We start from the raw sequence: 16398 nt of genomic DNA on the forward strand, positions 1-16398 counted from the left end.
AAAATAGTCACAATCTCCTTTCAAGTTATTGACTTTTCACATTTAAGATAACACAGACGTAGCTTCCAAACTGCTGAAATTACAACAGTTTAAACAGTTCTACCGATGCAGCGTACAGCTACATAAGGAGAGTGACCTTAAGCAGTCCCAATTTGATATTTTTACATATGTACTTAGATACAGCTGATACATGTATGTACATATGTGACACATAACAACTTTGCGCGTGCTTCTGATAAGCCCTCGAAGTCAGTCAGATTCATTCACGATTGATAAACAAAACGTATAGATTTTATTACTTGTTTAATATGGAATACTTTCTATGTATGTATAATAATAATGCGACCGTTGTGTATCTTCATTAAGTATACAATTTCATCGTTTTTTGTAGTAGTTAATATAATACATTCTCAATTAGAAACACAATTGCCAGGAAGGAAACAAAAACATAACAAACTCGGCTTATAATCATAAATACACACACACACACACGTACGCTCGCACACATACACAAAGAAATGTCTTTCGTTTAAATAATTATATAAACAAAACGAAATCGTTGTCATTTTTACACCATGCACACTCAGCAATCAATTGAAAATTGGATGCTGATAAATTGCGCGAGTGGGCGTGGCGTAAAAATAAACAAAACTACAGAGAAAAAAACTATCAACTTAATAAGTAACTAAAGTCCCAGTTTAAAGCGTGTCTCGGCAGATTTGGCAAACTGTGTAAACTGCAAGCTTATTGTTGTAATTTCCAAATCCTCACTGATGTTTTGGGGTAGGGGAATGACTTGATGGCTGATTATTGTTCTGCAAATGGGGATAGAAACTGCATTAGGCTGCTGCTGCAATCCATTTAGCTGTTGTCCAAACTTACTCTGACGACTGGCAGACTGGCCTACTCCTTGTCACCCATCTTCGACTTGGATGTCATGTAGATGCCCACAATTAGGCCGAAAAGACCAATGGCCGAGCCGAAAATCTCCACAATCAGAATCTTGACAAAGAGCGCCGCATTGGCGGCATCCGAGAGAGCAGCACCGGAGCCAACAATACCCACGGCAATGCCGCAGAACAAGTTGACGAGGCCGACGGCAAGACCAGCACCGAAGATCAAGTAGCCCGAGAACCAGTTGGTGTTCATGATGGCCTGATTGTTGAGGGCCGTTTCCATTTGGAAAATCTCCAGCTGGCCGGAGAGCACAATTGCGGTGATCAGGCCGTAGATGGCCACCGCTTCGCAGAAGATGACGGAAATCAAATTCTTGGTCTTGATGCGTGGCGCCTTGACACCGCCGCCAACAATGCTGGTGCCCGTCGTATGAATGCCAAGGGCGGCGCCCACCACGGACAGCGAGACGGCCAGTCCAATTCCGAGGCAAGCCCACATGTACGGATTCGACGAGGCGAGGAACCAGCCAACGCTCACCCGTTCGCCCTTGCCAGTCATAACAAAGTACAGGATGAGGATGGTGGCCGCGGCCGCGAAGAGCCCCAGGAAAGTCGATGTCACCACTGTGCGTATTTGGGCCGCCATTTTGCAGGTTTTTCTTGTCTAGCTAATGTGAAAGACGTTCCAGAGTGTTGAATTTTCCATATTTTGCTGGCACACTCACCAAATTGAAGGCGTAATTGTATTTTCTCGGCCGACAGGTGACTGCTTCGTGCGAAAAAAAAGAATCCACAATCACATGACGTACAATTTTCTCTATTCACATGATGTACCAATATATCGATGTGCACACTATCGGTATTTTTGTGCGATAAGCATTAAGAGCACTTGAATATGGCATATACATGAATTCTGTACGTATGAAATCTATTCAAATCTTATTAATCATATTATCGTTTATTTAATAACTCTTTTTACTGTTTTTAGCCCAATTCAACTAATACCAATAATATATAAAGTGCACTTTTCGTTTACCCACCACTATACATGCAATCGATTGGTCACTGCACTCGATAGCTTACGGCCGTGACTCTCTCGACGTAAATCAGATTCTTTCATTTTGGAGTTTGGTTTAATATTACAGGCTCGTTAAGAACATTAGCAGCAACAACATATTTTTTCCTGAACGAATAATCAATTTTCTACAAAATTGATACATTTTAGCCAATGGAGTGTTTAAAACATACGGTAAAAACTAAAAAAAGGTCAACAAAACTACAGCTGAAAAATTGCCAAATATTTATGAAGTTTGGATGAAGTATCGAGTAAATAATGGAACGATAGTTTGCAAGAGTGACTTGCTCTGCGGGTGTGGCAACTCCACGACTAACTTTCGAGGACATGCCGCGAGAAATTCAAACATAATTTTTTAGCTCAATGCATATTTTCCTATGGCTTAAGATATTTACCTTCTTTTAGTACATACTAGTAAAGTTTAACTACTTTCTTATTCAGCCTCATTAAAAAAAATAACCATATAAATGCCATATCTGTTTCACTTTTATTTGCATATCTGCTGCCCGTTGCTTTTTGCGGTTCAGTGCCTGCCCCGCTCAAGGAATTACATCAAGTCTTGGGGACCTCTGACAGTGCGTACGCAGGTAAAAAATACGCCTGCAGGTAGCGACATTTCCAGCTCATTGAATTGATCAGGTCAGGTCAGGTCAAGCCTGCCATGCCCGTTCCAGCCTCCGCCATTACACGCGAGTGGGAGGTGCTGCCACGTGACGGCTGCGTAATCTAAAGCCACATCATCATTAAATATTTACACTACATTATAATTTCTGTTCTTTTCTTGGGCGGCGCGTGCCACGAAGAAGGAGTCGGCGCGACACAACCGCAACATTCAATTAAACGTAATGTGTTGTTTGTTGCCCCGCACACCCCCGCGCCAACACACCTTGATAATAAATGTAAACTTTGTCAGTTGAAAAATTCCCGACGCGCATAAAGAACGAAATAAAATAAGATGTCCCAAACGAAAATATAGAATTGTTGGGGCTCGAAGGCAGGTTTTGGAGTTCGGGTTCGGGTCAGTGTTCAAGTCAAATATCACAAGAGAAATCCATTAACTTTTGTCTTCCAGGTACTTCCAGGGTACTTGGGGTATGCTAGAAGAGAAACCAAAATAAAACAATTAAAAATCTAACAGATTTTAGTACAGATATAGGATAGATATAGGTAATAAAATATATAAAAAAATGGTATATAAGAGGTAACTTCACGTCGCAATGCTGCCTCTGCCTTGCACCTTTCTTTGCTGTTTCTTTTTTGCTTCTTTGTTTTGTCTTCTCCTTGAGTAACTTTCGTGTGCGCTTTATCTTTAGGGTCGGCGCTGCTAGAAGATAGACAGAGAGAGAACGGAAGAGAGAGAGTGAGTGAAAGAGAGCACAAAATATTCAACCTGTGTTAAAGTAATTTGCCAAGTTTAAGGCCGAATGCTGGCTGCACTCTTTATTGCCGCTTGACTGCGGCTTGAGCCGACAGCAAAAGCAACAAAAAGAACAGAGAAAAAGAAGCAACAGAAAAGTAGAAAAAAAGGAGCAGAAAAAACAAGCAGCAACAATGAGGCATGCGGCATATGCATAGGCGCACCTTTTGTTAACTTGCCACCACTTGGGGCAACAAACAACAGTGTAGCGGTGGCAGCAGCAGCGGCAGCGGCAACTCTTTAGTAACTGAGTTTAGTTTTCTATGGACCGGAAGTTGGCCGGGCGCATATAAAAGACTTTCCGCTGCTTTCCGGTGAAATGTTGCATTTGAAGAATGCCCCAGACATGAGTACACACACACACACACACACACACACAACAAAGCAGCAGGGCAAAGTCAGCAACTGAAGCAGAAGCAATTGAATGTTGGAAGAGCCTCCGCTTGAAGAGCAGCCAGAACGTCATTCAAAGACAAAGAAAGCAAAGAGAGAAGTGCATTGAGAGCTAATTTGAAGAGAGAACCATTCAAGGAATCAAATCTCGGCGGAGTAGATGTAGAGTTTCTACTTTCCACAACACAACCAAAACTCTGTCTCTTGGAAGGTCTTGCAGTACTCCAACACTCCATGGCAGTGCCTTTACCGCTCATCTAATCTGACTATCCGCCAGCGAGCAAACATTTTGCCAGCCACTGGTCAAGCACATAATTCAATCCCAAGCTCTGATTCGAATAGAACACAGCCAGTCTGGCCTGAGCTGTGTGCCTTCAGTGTGAGTGGAACACAAAAGGTTGTTGAGAATTGATTTCCTGTTTAGACATTTGGGCCGATTTGGTAACCATTGGGCAAAGTTCAAAGGGAGGCCAGCAAAGCACACGATGGACAGCACGGCCAGGTGTACAGTGGGGCCCGGCTGCAGCAGATCAAACGACCCCAACTTGGACTTTGTATCCGAGGGCTTAGGGATAAGGATGCCCCAACACAGCTGAGGTTAAGTGTGTCCACAGCTGGGAAGCTCATGCCCCCTTGCAGTGCCCCTGCCCAGACATAATCTTATTTGTTTGTTTGGATTTTGAGGTAAGCTGAAACCGGGAAATGTTTTTCCACACATTTTTCTGTGGCCGTTTTTTTATTTTAATTTCATTTTATTTGGCCTTTAACTGCTTGTGTGAACATTTTCAATTGGTTTTATTCACCCTAAGTGGCCATCTGGCATTAATTTAATGTAATGCAATGTGGAGCTCCATACGATTCGTAAGTTATGCAAATGAAATGGCATTTCAATACAATTTAACAGGCTGACTGATTTTTGTTGCTTGCCAAGTTGTTTTTTTGCTTTTGTTTCTGCTGTTTTTCGCACGTGGCAAGTGCGGTGAGCTAATGAAATGCAGTTCATTCTCGTACAACGCCGCATCGGATATGCTGGCATTTATCGATGGCCTCACTGACAGAGGGATATTTAATAAAGTGGATCGAATCGAATCAAACATATGCTCGAAATGTGAGCACCCCCTTCCGTTCCCTTAAACAATGTGTAAACAATGAATTAAACAAGTGCAGGCCCTAGAGTGGCATCAATGGCGAACAAAATTACGCTACTTGACTGCGATTACAATGGAGAAAGGGGATGGCTTTGAGTTAAAAACTTGAGTGGAAAATCTTCTAAAATATTCAACAAATAATTTGTATAATTTTTGTGTTTAAATCAATTTTAAATATTTATATTAGAGCTTGTAAGAATGCCCAAAGAGGTTTGTTTCTTTTATGCTCTAAGGTTTGACCCAAAATAGTTTCGCTAGTTTATTTAACATAATTGATTGCTTAGATGTTAGTTTTAATCACTTTATACATTTCAAATTATTTATCAATGGAAAACTAAGCTCCATCTAATAAAATTGTATTTATAAACTCTTTTTAATTCGCAATCATTTTTAATCACAATTTAGACAACAGTTTTAATGGAAATTATAAATAGCTAAAGTTAATAAATGCGCTGAATAATTGATTTAAAGTCTATCAAAATAAATGATGTATATATGTATGTATGTGTATACTCTTTTATTTTCGTATTTATTTAAGCACTAAATATTTTATTCTATCACCAAATATATTCAATGTCAAAACTTTCTCTACACATGTTCCATGCTCATTTTTTACCTTTACACTTAAGATTTGTAGCCCGCTTTGAATACACTTTGATAACGAAACTTATTATCTGCATAAAGTACCTTTATATATTGTATTTACTTTCATGTACACTGTCCATTACACAATACACAATCTCCTGTTAATGTGGCCTACTCCTTGGCCTATCAAGCCACTCATAATTCTTGAGGCAGCAAAACCAACTTGGCAGCTTGCAATAAAACACTGTCAGAAATATTATGTAGATTTCAGTGCGCCCATCTGGGGCTCGGCTCTTCATTTATTTCATTAACTACAAAGGAGCACAACAGCGAGAGACAGACCGGGACAGAGAGAGAGAGAGCGAGAGAGAGAGAGATAAAGAGAGAGGTAGGCCAAAATCCGCCACAGGCAACGACTTGGCGAAAAGTGACAAATTGTTTCAATTCACAAAAGGACAAACAAAAAAAGGAGTATGCCAGGAACAACAACAACACAGACAACAAAAGCCTCTGCAATAATGCCCTAGACCAAAGATAAGAGCGGGGCGCAGAGAGCCGAGCCGAGCCGAGTCGAGTCGAGTCGAGCCTCGCTCAGAGTTAGATTGTCGGTGCGGTAGGGGAGGGGGCCATGTGCTTTATAACCCTTTTCTGACTCTGGGCCTGAGCTTGCTTTTCAGTCATTTGTTTTTTGTTTTATATTAATTTCCCTTTTCGTTGTTTTTTAGCCCCTTGTTGTGTTGGTTTCTTTGTGTCATTAGCCGCCGTGTCCGTGGCTGTGTCCGTGTCCATCTGCGTAACCCAGTCCAATCCAGCCCGTACCGTGCCACTGCCACAGCCCCGCGTCGTCCCTTTTTATCTGTTGTACATGACATTTTGGCCTTTCTCATAAGTCCCGGACAGGACAGGCCTGAAGAAAGGCGGACAAAAGGTAGTGGTCCAAAGAATGATGACGGCAATTTGCGGCTGATCCTTGCCTGCTCTCTCACTTTCACTCTAATTCTTGCCCTCTCTCTCCCTGCCATGGCACCTCATGACTATTCCACATAATTATCTTAATTTCAGCTAAAAGCAGGCACCGAAATTCTTATAGATTTTTGTTGTAACATTTTTGGAGCAGCCGAATTGTTGTTTGGCAATGCGCTTTTGGACACGCGCTGCTTTCTGGGCGACAATTGCATAGTGGTGCAAAGGTGAATGAAATTAAAGAAAATGTCCACGGTAATAACTGTGAGCTCTCTTTAGAGCTAGAGAGATCGATTATTTCATAAAAGATTCAAGCAAAATACTTACTTTTTCTCTTCGCGCAGTTCCAAAACGGTTTGCACGGGCAAAATGTTATTAAAATAATAACAGAGTCTGTAGACTTCACAGTGTAGAATTTACAGCGTAACAGTGTCTGAAGAGCAGAGGCCGGCAGCGACGCATTCTTGTTGTGTGCATAGATCGTATCGGTATGTGTATCGGGCAGCGCAGTCGGCACACGCGCAGCGTAAAAGCTTCGGCCTACGGAAGAGACAAAGAGGGTGACAAGCAGGTAGGTTGATTCCAACAAAGAGAGCAGAGAACCAAGCATCAGCGATCGAGGCCAAGCATTCGGTGCGCCGTGATTGAAGGTAACGGTAAAGCAAGTGAAGCAAGTTTCTTATACACATTTCAAGCATTATTCGCCTCACTGTACCTGCTGCCGTGGCTGGCTGTAGTGAAACTGCCAGGGTCCGTATGTAAATTTCAAGCGAGTGATAAAAATTGACTCCTGCTCCGAAATGGAAATGCAGTTGGGCCAAAGCAAATATTTCAGCGTAAGTAAACTACATTAGCAACAGAAGCATACACTCAGAGGGCGATATACTCGTAAAGAGAGGAAGAGGGAGAGAAAGAGGCGATGGCAGCGAGAGCAGCGTTGCTAGTTGGCCCTTGGTGTATTTGCCCATGCGTCAGGTACAGTTCACCTCAGCTCCGACCTCCGCACAGCACAGTGCCTCTAGAGTACCGTTCCATGAAAAGCTCTGTCTCTTTCTTACTTACCTTTGATGCCCTAGTCCCAAACTCTACGCTCTGAGTCTGAGTTCCGCATCCTGTACATATCTGTGCGGTTGACAGCTCGGCAGCTACCGCTTGACTTGTTTTCAAGAGAGAGAGAGTGAGAGAGAGAGAGAGAGAGGCAGAGATTGCCTGAACGAGGACAAGGGCCAACCGAAAATATATAAAATAGTTTTGCCACGGGGATAAATTGCAAATGATGGCAAATATAATGAAATGTTTGTGCATACGCGATGATCTCTAAATTCAACACTGAAAGGAAGAAAGAAATGTTTAAAATTTCAATTCAGTTATTTTAATTATTTTGGGATTTTGGGATATTTATTTCCAAACCCATTGTGAGCCTGTGGACTCTGTTTTCTCTGCACTTGATGATTAAATGATGAATATTCCTAGTGGCTTTGCGCACTAATTCTAATATATTATATGCAAATTTAGATTTATAACCAAAATATTGACTTAGGTCAGAAAGCCAAAGATAGAGCCACACAAAAGGAGATACGATGTCAAACAAATGCGATTAAAACTAAACTCGAAGACAAACAAAGAAATGTTTTAAAGACGTCTGGGACCAGTCGAGCATCAAATTAATAATAAATGCGGTGAAGTAGCTGGATATCATACACAATCCTTTATGTACAATGAGCTGTGGCTCTGTGGCCAATTAATCGAAACTGTTTGTTGCATAAATCAAGGCAAAGTCGGCCTGAATACCGCTGGCGCCACCAAAAAGTATGCAAAGCTATTTGCCAGCCAGGAATGCGGCATGGGCCTCAAGTTATTCAAACTATGCCACATGAAGCAGTCAGCATTCTACCTCCTTCTGTGTGGCCAGGCAAGTGAAGTGGCGTGGCATGGCGTGGAGTGTGTGTGTTCACTTTTGGGTAATCAGGCAGCAAGTAGGTCAACGGCAATCAAAGACAGAGATCCAAGCCCGAAATGGAAATCAAATGGTATTGTAAGAGAAGCATACGAGGTATTTTGGTTGTTGGGGCTGGGGCAAGGAGGATTAATATCTACCCGTCTTCCAAGCCACTGACCAATACAAGAAATTGTTGAAATTGTGTAATACTTTTGAACAATTTAACGATTTGTGAAGATACTCGTAAATGCATGCTTAAAAGCTTAAAGGAATTTTAAAAACATAAATCAATGCCATGATGCCAAATCATGCTAGCGATCCCCTGCTAACAGTCTGCTAACAGTCTGCCTGCTAACGATCCCTGCTAACAGTATGTTATCGCTACAGCTCACTGTTAGAGCGATCCAAAAGCGGGATCGCGTCTCCTTCCTTTCACACGTGTCCAAAACCTTTTCATGTACAGTTTCTAAACCCACTTAAAACATTTCTTAATACGCTACATACACCATCAAATATTCCACTCGAATTTTTTTCTGTATCTCAATAATTTGAATCTTTTATGTAGCAGCCAAAGGGCGGCAATTTAAACTTTTGAATCTCTTCGCTTAGTAGAAAATTTACCTTACCTGCCAAGTTTCTTTTTTACCCATCATTTTGGGTGTTTTTTATGGGCGCAACACATTTTTAGAAATATCTCCCCTTGGAGGATAATGTGCTTATGAAAGTTTTTTCTACATTCCAAATGGATCTTCAATCTGTTTCCACAAGAACAGTCAATCCCAGTCTCTGGCTTTGCCATCAAATTGTATGCCAAGCCTAACCCTAATAACAGTTGCTTTTTATAGCATTGTGCTGGGAGAGGAGAGGGTCGGGTCTAATGCCAATTCAATTTGACTCCTCCTAATTACTATAAAATATCGCAGATATTTAGCATTAATGAGATGGAAGACGTTACGCGTTCCGCGGCGTAAGACGTTCGTTCCAGTACAAGTTTTAATTGAAATTTAAGCACTTAATTTGCCTAAAGGCAGGGGAAAGGAGAGCTGTAAGCCATTGTGGGCCTGGAGTGGGTAGCTCATTGATGGTAGCGGGGGTGGTCTTTTGGGGGGCTGTCTAAATGTTGACCCCCACCAATGTAAAGTCCTTCCGTGCAATAATTTACACAGGTTCTCCGTTTTCGCATTCGCTTTATTTATGTGCCGCAGATGTCACGTGTTATTCCTTTTGTTACTTTTGGTCAACGCGGGTTGGATGGATTGTGGGCGTGTGTTTGTTCCTTTTGAAATGCTAGCCTTGGGAGTGAAATATGGCGCAAGTTCATGAGGAGACGACATCAAAATGATGTTGATGATGATGATGAGGCCACACCCCACACCCCACACCCCCCCGTAACCACGTTGGCGGTGACAACATTGTCGACGTCTATTGCAATCAAGAATTTATGTTTTCAACGCGCAGTTTGTCTTCCCCTACCCAACCCAACCAAAAGGTGTGCGGCGGGGTCTGGTTTTTGGGTTTCGTATTCGGTTTGGGTATTTGGCCTCTGGGTTCTCTGCGTGTCTTTGAGTCTATCTCCCACTGCAAAGCCTTTAGTTTGAGTTTTGTTCGTTTGCTTGGTTAAACGCAATTTAGCTGCATTGCTCAAATTTCCGCTCCGCTATCGTGTTACCCTCTACAGAAATCTCTCAATCCCAGGCCCCCTACTTACAGCTCTTCTCAATGTCTCTCCGTCTCGCTGGTATCCCTTTCTTGCTCCCTTCCTGCCTCTTTTTCGCTATCTTTCGGTGTATCTCCTTGGGTGTTCGTCTGGCAAAAAGTCAGCCATAATATTTGAGTTTAGTTTTGGGGTTTGACGGCGAAAGGGATTGTAGCATGGAAGATGACTTCGTTGTTGGGTTCATCCACTATTTTCCTCATATTTTGATAAACCAATTTTAGCCCCTTGCCACGAGGGTTCATCATAAATTGTATAGACATGTGGCATAAATAGAAAGCTTTACTTAATAGCCGCAAAATGTGAACGCAAAACATAAGTTGCATTATGGAAAGGGCTAGGAAATTGAAAGATAAAGGTTTTGGCAAATTATTTGTGAAGGAAATTGCTGCTGACTGAGCTCTGGTATCGAATATTCCTAGCTAATACTTTTATTGGTTTATTGGTTTAGTAATGTTCATAAAAATGGCAAAGCTCTTCCATAGCACACTAAAAACATCGCAAATAAATATATTTCCATGAAATCAATCAGTTAAACTCATTGTCTGCCTTGCGGTTTAGTTGGAAGCAAATTTCAGACCGTTTCTTACCCATTTCAAGTCCATAAACTTTCAACTCGCCTCTGGGCTGCGCCACAGTTTATGTTGCAAGAACGTAGACAAGCATTTGACTGACATTTTGGGGCATATTTATGGGCCAGGTCAAGGGTCTCAGGCTGCTGTTGCTGCTGCCATGTCAAGTGCAGTGAGTGAAGTTCTTAACTTTCGCCGGCCACTCGTCTAGCCTTGGCCAACAAACTGTTGCAAAGGACTCTGCGAACGATAAGAGCCCACTTGTCAGGCGTCTGCCCCATGCAGCATCCTCCAGTAATGGATTATTCGACATTTTTCACATGTCCTGTGGCGGCGGCGGGCACAGCTCAAAGCTCTACACGTGGCAAATATTAATTTCGCACCTGCCCCGCAGTCTCTATCCCTCGCTCTCTGCCGCTGGCTAAGCAAATTCTTTGTAGACTATTTGCGTCGCCTCCAACTACTTGTGCGGGGCAGATAGTCATGTCAGCTGCCTATAAATAACCCCCGAGCTTGACATCAAATAATCATGGCCCCCTGTAAGCTTTCACTGGATTTTGCATTGCCACACACCATGCCACGCCACGCCCATTTCTCACGTAAAACATTGCCACAGAGTGAAGGTATTTTGTGGTGGCTGTAAAGTGGGTGTATGGAGTGGTTTTTGAGAACATTTCTTATGCGGTTTATTTTGGAATACTTACAGTAGGTAGTGGTGCGAAATTATGCGGAAGAGCAGTCATTGCCGAATGGAGAGGTAAACAATTTTGGAATGTTTAGAGAGAGATTTTTGATTTTTGATGGATTTATTACGAATAACACTGTGAAAACTTGGGACTATATGGCCTATAAAACGTCGAACTAGAATTTACAATATATCAAGAAAAATGCTAAAACAATTCAAAGATTGCGCGAATTAAAACGCGCCAAAAATGCCGTTCCTTGCCTTTGATATTTTATTTGGGTGCAGCGACCCAAAAATATAGTCCAAGCAGAGACTGACGACTGATAAGTCTCTTTCCTGTGATGCAAACTTATTTTAAGGCAATAAACATTATTAAGTAACGTTGTAAACCTTCTTTTATGTGTTAGAATGTATTCCACGTGCTGCGCTGGCCGCTGGCTTATCGTTTGTTGTCGTGCTTATCGTTTGAGTGCCCCCCAAAAATGCATGTGGCCGTTTGTATAAAAGGGTTGCAGCTGGCCAAGTGTAGCCAACAGTTGAGGTAACATACAAAACCATGTCGTACATGCCAGAAGTCACCTACGAGGACGAGCTGAAGGTGTGGAGTGGCGGCGAAAGATCAAATTGCTTCGCAGCGCATCTCTCCATTGGGGAGGTCATCTACAAGCAGCTGGAGAGCAATCCAAAGCTCATAGCTCAAGTAAGCTGATTTAATAACTAGATGAGGAACACTTCGATCAACTTCCATTACAGATCTCAGCCACTGAGCAGACGCGACTGACCCGAGAGGAGGTGCGTCTCAATGCCATGCGTGTGGCCAGCTACATGCGCGGATTGGGCCTCAAGCAAACGGATATTGTGGGTCTGATGGCCAGGAACACGACGCACCTGGTGGCCGTGGCCTATGCCTGTTTGTTCAATGGCATGCCCTTTCACTCCTTGAACACTTCCTACGAACAGGACACCATAGAGCAACTGTTTAGCATCACCAAACCGCGCTTGATCTGCTGCGACGGAGATGAGTACGCGCGGGTGCGGGCAGCCAGCGAGAAGCTCCAGCTGCAGGCCACAATCATTACCATGCGGAAGCATCCAGTGGGTGGTGATTCGCTGAGCATTTTGGATATTCTAACCACACCCATAGAGGCGAACTTTCAGCCGTATCGACTGCAGCAGGGCCCCGATCAGATTGTGGCCATACTCTGCTCCTCGGGCACTACGGGCGTGCCAAAAGCAGTTACCATAGCGAATAGTCAACGGTTACTGGTGCCACTGCTGTAAGTCTTTAATGCAGTTCTAATCCTCCCAATTATCTCTCATATATTCCCTTTTCTTCACAGACGTTTGAGCTCCAATTCCATGCAATATACACACAGCACTTTGGACTGGATTTCGGGCTTTATAATCCTCCTCCATGCTGGAGCATTTAACACAACAAATGTCATTGCGGACAATGAGTTCGATCCGGCCTTCATGTGTCGCATGATTGAGCAGCACAAGATCAATCTGGTCTTTCAGTGTCCCTCGCACATGGCCATGCTGGCCAATTGTCCGGAATTCGAGCAGGCGGATCTGTCCAGCATTGAGACCTACATCTTCGGGGGCTCCCGCTGCTCGCTGGAGATTCAGCAACGCATACGCAGCCGCATCAGGGGCAATCTGATCTTTAGCTATTCCATCACGGAGCTCAACAGCACGGGCACCGTCAACATTCACTTTGATGCCAAACCCAACTCTGTGGGTCGACCTGTGGCGGGCAACAAACTGAAGATAATCGATGAACAAGGACAGCCGCTGGGTCCCAATGAAGTAGGTGAAGTGTGCCTCTACTCCGGTCAGCAATGGTCTGGCTACTATGGCAATCCCGAGGAGACGCGTCTGATTCGCGACTCCCAAAAGTGGTTTCACACTGCAGATCTGGGCTACGTCGATCAGGATGGGTTTCTGTTCATAGAGGATCGCAAGAAGGACATGTTCAAGTACCACAACATCATGTACTATCCCAATGAGATTGAGCGTGTCATCTCACAGATGCCCAATGTCGCGGAGGTCTGTGTATTCGGCATTTGGGATGCGGTTCATGGCGATGAGGCAGCAGCCGCTGTGGTGAAGCGGCATGGCAGCAAATTGGAGCCACAGGATGTGTTGGACTTTGTTAATTCACACATTTCCGCCAAGTATAAACAGTTGAATGCTGGCGTCATCATTGTGGATGATCTGAAGCGCAGCGGCAATGGCAAAACAAATCGACGCGCCAACAAGGATCACTTTATGAATGTTCAGAGTATGAAAGGTGTCAATTTGATTAGTTTTAATAACTAAATTTTCAAGTATTTAAATACATTTTCAATCACTGCCACTTGGCCGACTAGGGAATCTAGGGTAGTCCCCATTCGACAGCTTTAAGGCACATCTACGACACGGATCTGTACAATCCCCTAAGCAGAATTTTTTGCTGCGCCCTCTGGCAACTTTCTACTTGGCTTACTTTGTTTATGTTTCGGCTAACCGAAAACAAAAAGAAAATTTTGCGATTTCCATGCACGTTTTGCATGGTAAAAGGGAAAGAGAATAGCGGTAACCAAAAAAGCAAAAAAAAAGGTGCCCGAAGAAGGAGCAACGAAAACAGGACTAGCTGAAGACACACTTGCAGATACCCTACGATATCTTAACTTACACTTTGAATCAGATTTTGATGGCTCTCAATTCTCATTTTATTTTACAATTATGTCGAATTTTTTTTTTAGATGTGGAGAAACTTTGCAACGATCGGGATAAATATGTAGAGAGAATATTAGTGTTAAAGTGGAGGTATTTCCTTATATTTATTTGGTATACATTTATTTTATATTTATGCCAGCAGAAGTTATTAATTCCCTACTATATTTATATTATTTTTACATATCCCAAATAATCTGCTTAGCAAATGTAAAACTCTCCCAAAGAAGGGTATAACAATAGCACTGCACAAAAAAAAAGACTCCTCCTCGAGGATGAGGGGCGAAGGCAACTGAAAATAAAACATCAATTTTTATGCGACAATTTATTGCGTTTTTGCCTCTGCTGTTCTCTTCTCTTCTCCGCTCGGAGTGTGTTGGGCACGTGTTCTTTGTGTTTCATTTTTTGTTGTTTTTTGGGCATACCTTTGGGCGTCTGATTACATAACAGAAAATGTCAATGTTTGTCAGCCGGCAGCTATTAGATTAGACAAGGCGGTTACCCCGAACCTGTGCCGTGTCCCGTGTCCCGTGTCCATGGCCGTGTCCGGGTCCCCGTTTCTGTTTGTCTTCCCTTCGTTCTATACCCATTTCTGTGCCTATTCTCATTCTCTTCAGCTCCTCCTGCTCCTCGGAGATTGCTAGATGGCAGCGTTGACTGTGTGCGAATTGTCTGCTAATCTTTACAAATTTGAGGTGCGCATTTGTTTACGAGCTCCACGAGGGATAAGGCTGCAGACGGAGCAGCGGTGACTTCTGGCTAAGCTTAGACAGGCTTTGGCTTCCATGCTCATTGCTTCGAGTAGAAGAGCAAACCAAAAGAGCTCGAGGCAGCTCGTGGCAGAACTAATGAACCAGCAGAGGGGAGTCAAGAAAGAAAACTAGGACGCAAGGAGCATACTTCTTGTTTACTTTTAGTTCGTGGTGTTTCTTCCATAATGATTTTATGGATTTAGCTGGAAGCTACACTGCTGCAGAGAGAGTACAGCGCTGTTAACGGTCTGTTAGCGCTGCAGATTTTCGCTCTACGCTCCCAGCAACAGCGCACTGTTAACGCTCTCACGATACACACAGCTCTCCAGCGGACTTAGCTCTCGTATTAGCTACCTAAAATAGGAGGAGAAAATCGAATATTTATAAAATAATAACAATAAAAACACTCTTCATAATGTACCGAATTGTACTTTTTTTTTCCTACTTTTAAACTTTAACTCTCATCAATTGAAATCCCATTTTAGATGTGCAAATTCTGCATTGCTGCATTTAAGACCCAGGCTAAAATCAGTTGAATCGTTTTAGTGCGGCATTCAACCTTTTGCTCTACCAAATAACAGCCCTTTTCAACCCCCCATTCAGCTCAATTAAACACCGGTCGAGGCTATCTTCAAATGCGACTCGTATCGCCGCATCACCATCGTTTTTGGTAATCCGTGACGCATTCGAGCTACACTCCATTTCCCGGGCACAGGGAATCACAGGGAATCACAGGGAGTTGCGTCCAGTCAGGCGCATTCACACACCAGCAGCCAGACCCAGTGCCATTTACATTTCCATTTCGAATCGAAAACAAAGCCATGGGCGAATTTTGCCGAGTGCGGGCCCCCAACGGCCTGAGCTAAGCCATGCACACCAGTCTTAGAGCCATCAGATATGCAATTAATTTGGCCATCAACACACCACAAGGCTCTCGGCTGAAGTGTCCGCCGAAGCCTCAGTCTCAGTCACCGCCAGCGTCAGCGCCTTCGCACTCAGCCATGAAATTTAATAATGGCTTTAATTTCATTTTGATAATGTGGAGCCGTGGGGATCTTTGAGCTCCAGAGAGCATACTATGCAGGCTGCCTGCCCCCTGCTCAGCCATTTTATGGCTGGTTAAGCCTTTTGAAATATTTTCCACTCATTATTTAACACGAAATTCCGCAATCGCACGCAAAATACCAGAGACGACGCCATGGCAAGAGGAACCCTTGCTTTTTTTTGGTAGTGACTGGAGAGGGTATTTTAATTTTGAGGTGAATAAATGAAGAGAGGACCACATAGAGGCGGCATTGGAAAAGTTTTAAAAGTCATAAAAATATCAAAAATAATTAGAAATTTAAAACGAATCCACATGAGGCTGCCACTGCTCATGAAAGGGTATCTTTACCTTCGGTGCTGCAGCCAGCCAGCCATATGTTCTGTCATGTCCGCCGTGTGCTGTGTGTGTATGCATTATTAATTTTCTTTGATAACCAAATTTCTGGCCGCTCTGCATGCGGGCGGATAAAAATGATTGCAACTTCCTGGCCAAAAAC

At 43.2% G+C, this 16398-nt stretch overlaps 2 protein-coding genes across 3 annotated transcripts; one reads left to right on the forward strand and one right to left on the reverse strand.

Annotated features, from left to right (window-relative positions):
* Nucleotides 1-286: 286 nt before the first annotated feature.
* Nucleotides 287-1755, reverse strand: LOC117585474 (V-type proton ATPase 21 kDa proteolipid subunit). Of its 2 annotated transcripts, none has more exons than XM_034274965.1 (3): nucleotides 1622-1755; nucleotides 883-1564; nucleotides 287-815 (listed from the first exon to the last, which is right to left on the reverse strand). In XM_034274965.1, exon 2 carries the CDS (start codon nucleotides 1540-1542, stop codon nucleotides 904-906), a length of 639 nt encoding a protein of 212 aa, XP_034130856.1. In that variant the 5' UTR covers nucleotides 1543-1564; nucleotides 1622-1755; the 3' UTR covers nucleotides 287-815; nucleotides 883-903. The 2 variants fall into 2 exon arrangements, with proteins under 2 accessions (XP_034130856.1, XP_034130857.1); XM_034274966.1 differs by having other exon boundaries at nucleotides 883-1560; nucleotides 1622-1727.
* Nucleotides 1756-11938: 10183 nt separating this feature from the next.
* On the forward strand, nucleotides 11939-13739 carry LOC117585051 (luciferin 4-monooxygenase-like). Its single transcript, XM_034274309.1, has 3 exons — nucleotides 11939-12087; nucleotides 12141-12664; nucleotides 12728-13739. Exons 1-3 carry the CDS (start codon nucleotides 11944-11946, stop codon nucleotides 13707-13709), a joined length of 1650 nt encoding a protein of 549 aa, XP_034130200.1. The 5' UTR covers nucleotides 11939-11943; the 3' UTR covers nucleotides 13710-13739.
* The last annotated feature ends 2659 nt before the right edge of the window (nucleotides 13740-16398 follow it).

This window comes from Drosophila guanche, unplaced genomic scaffold, assembly GCF_900245975.1.
Source record: "Drosophila guanche unplaced genomic scaffold, DGUA_6, whole genome shotgun sequence".
Classification (NCBI taxonomy): Eukaryota; Metazoa; Arthropoda; class Insecta; order Diptera; family Drosophilidae; genus Drosophila; species Drosophila guanche.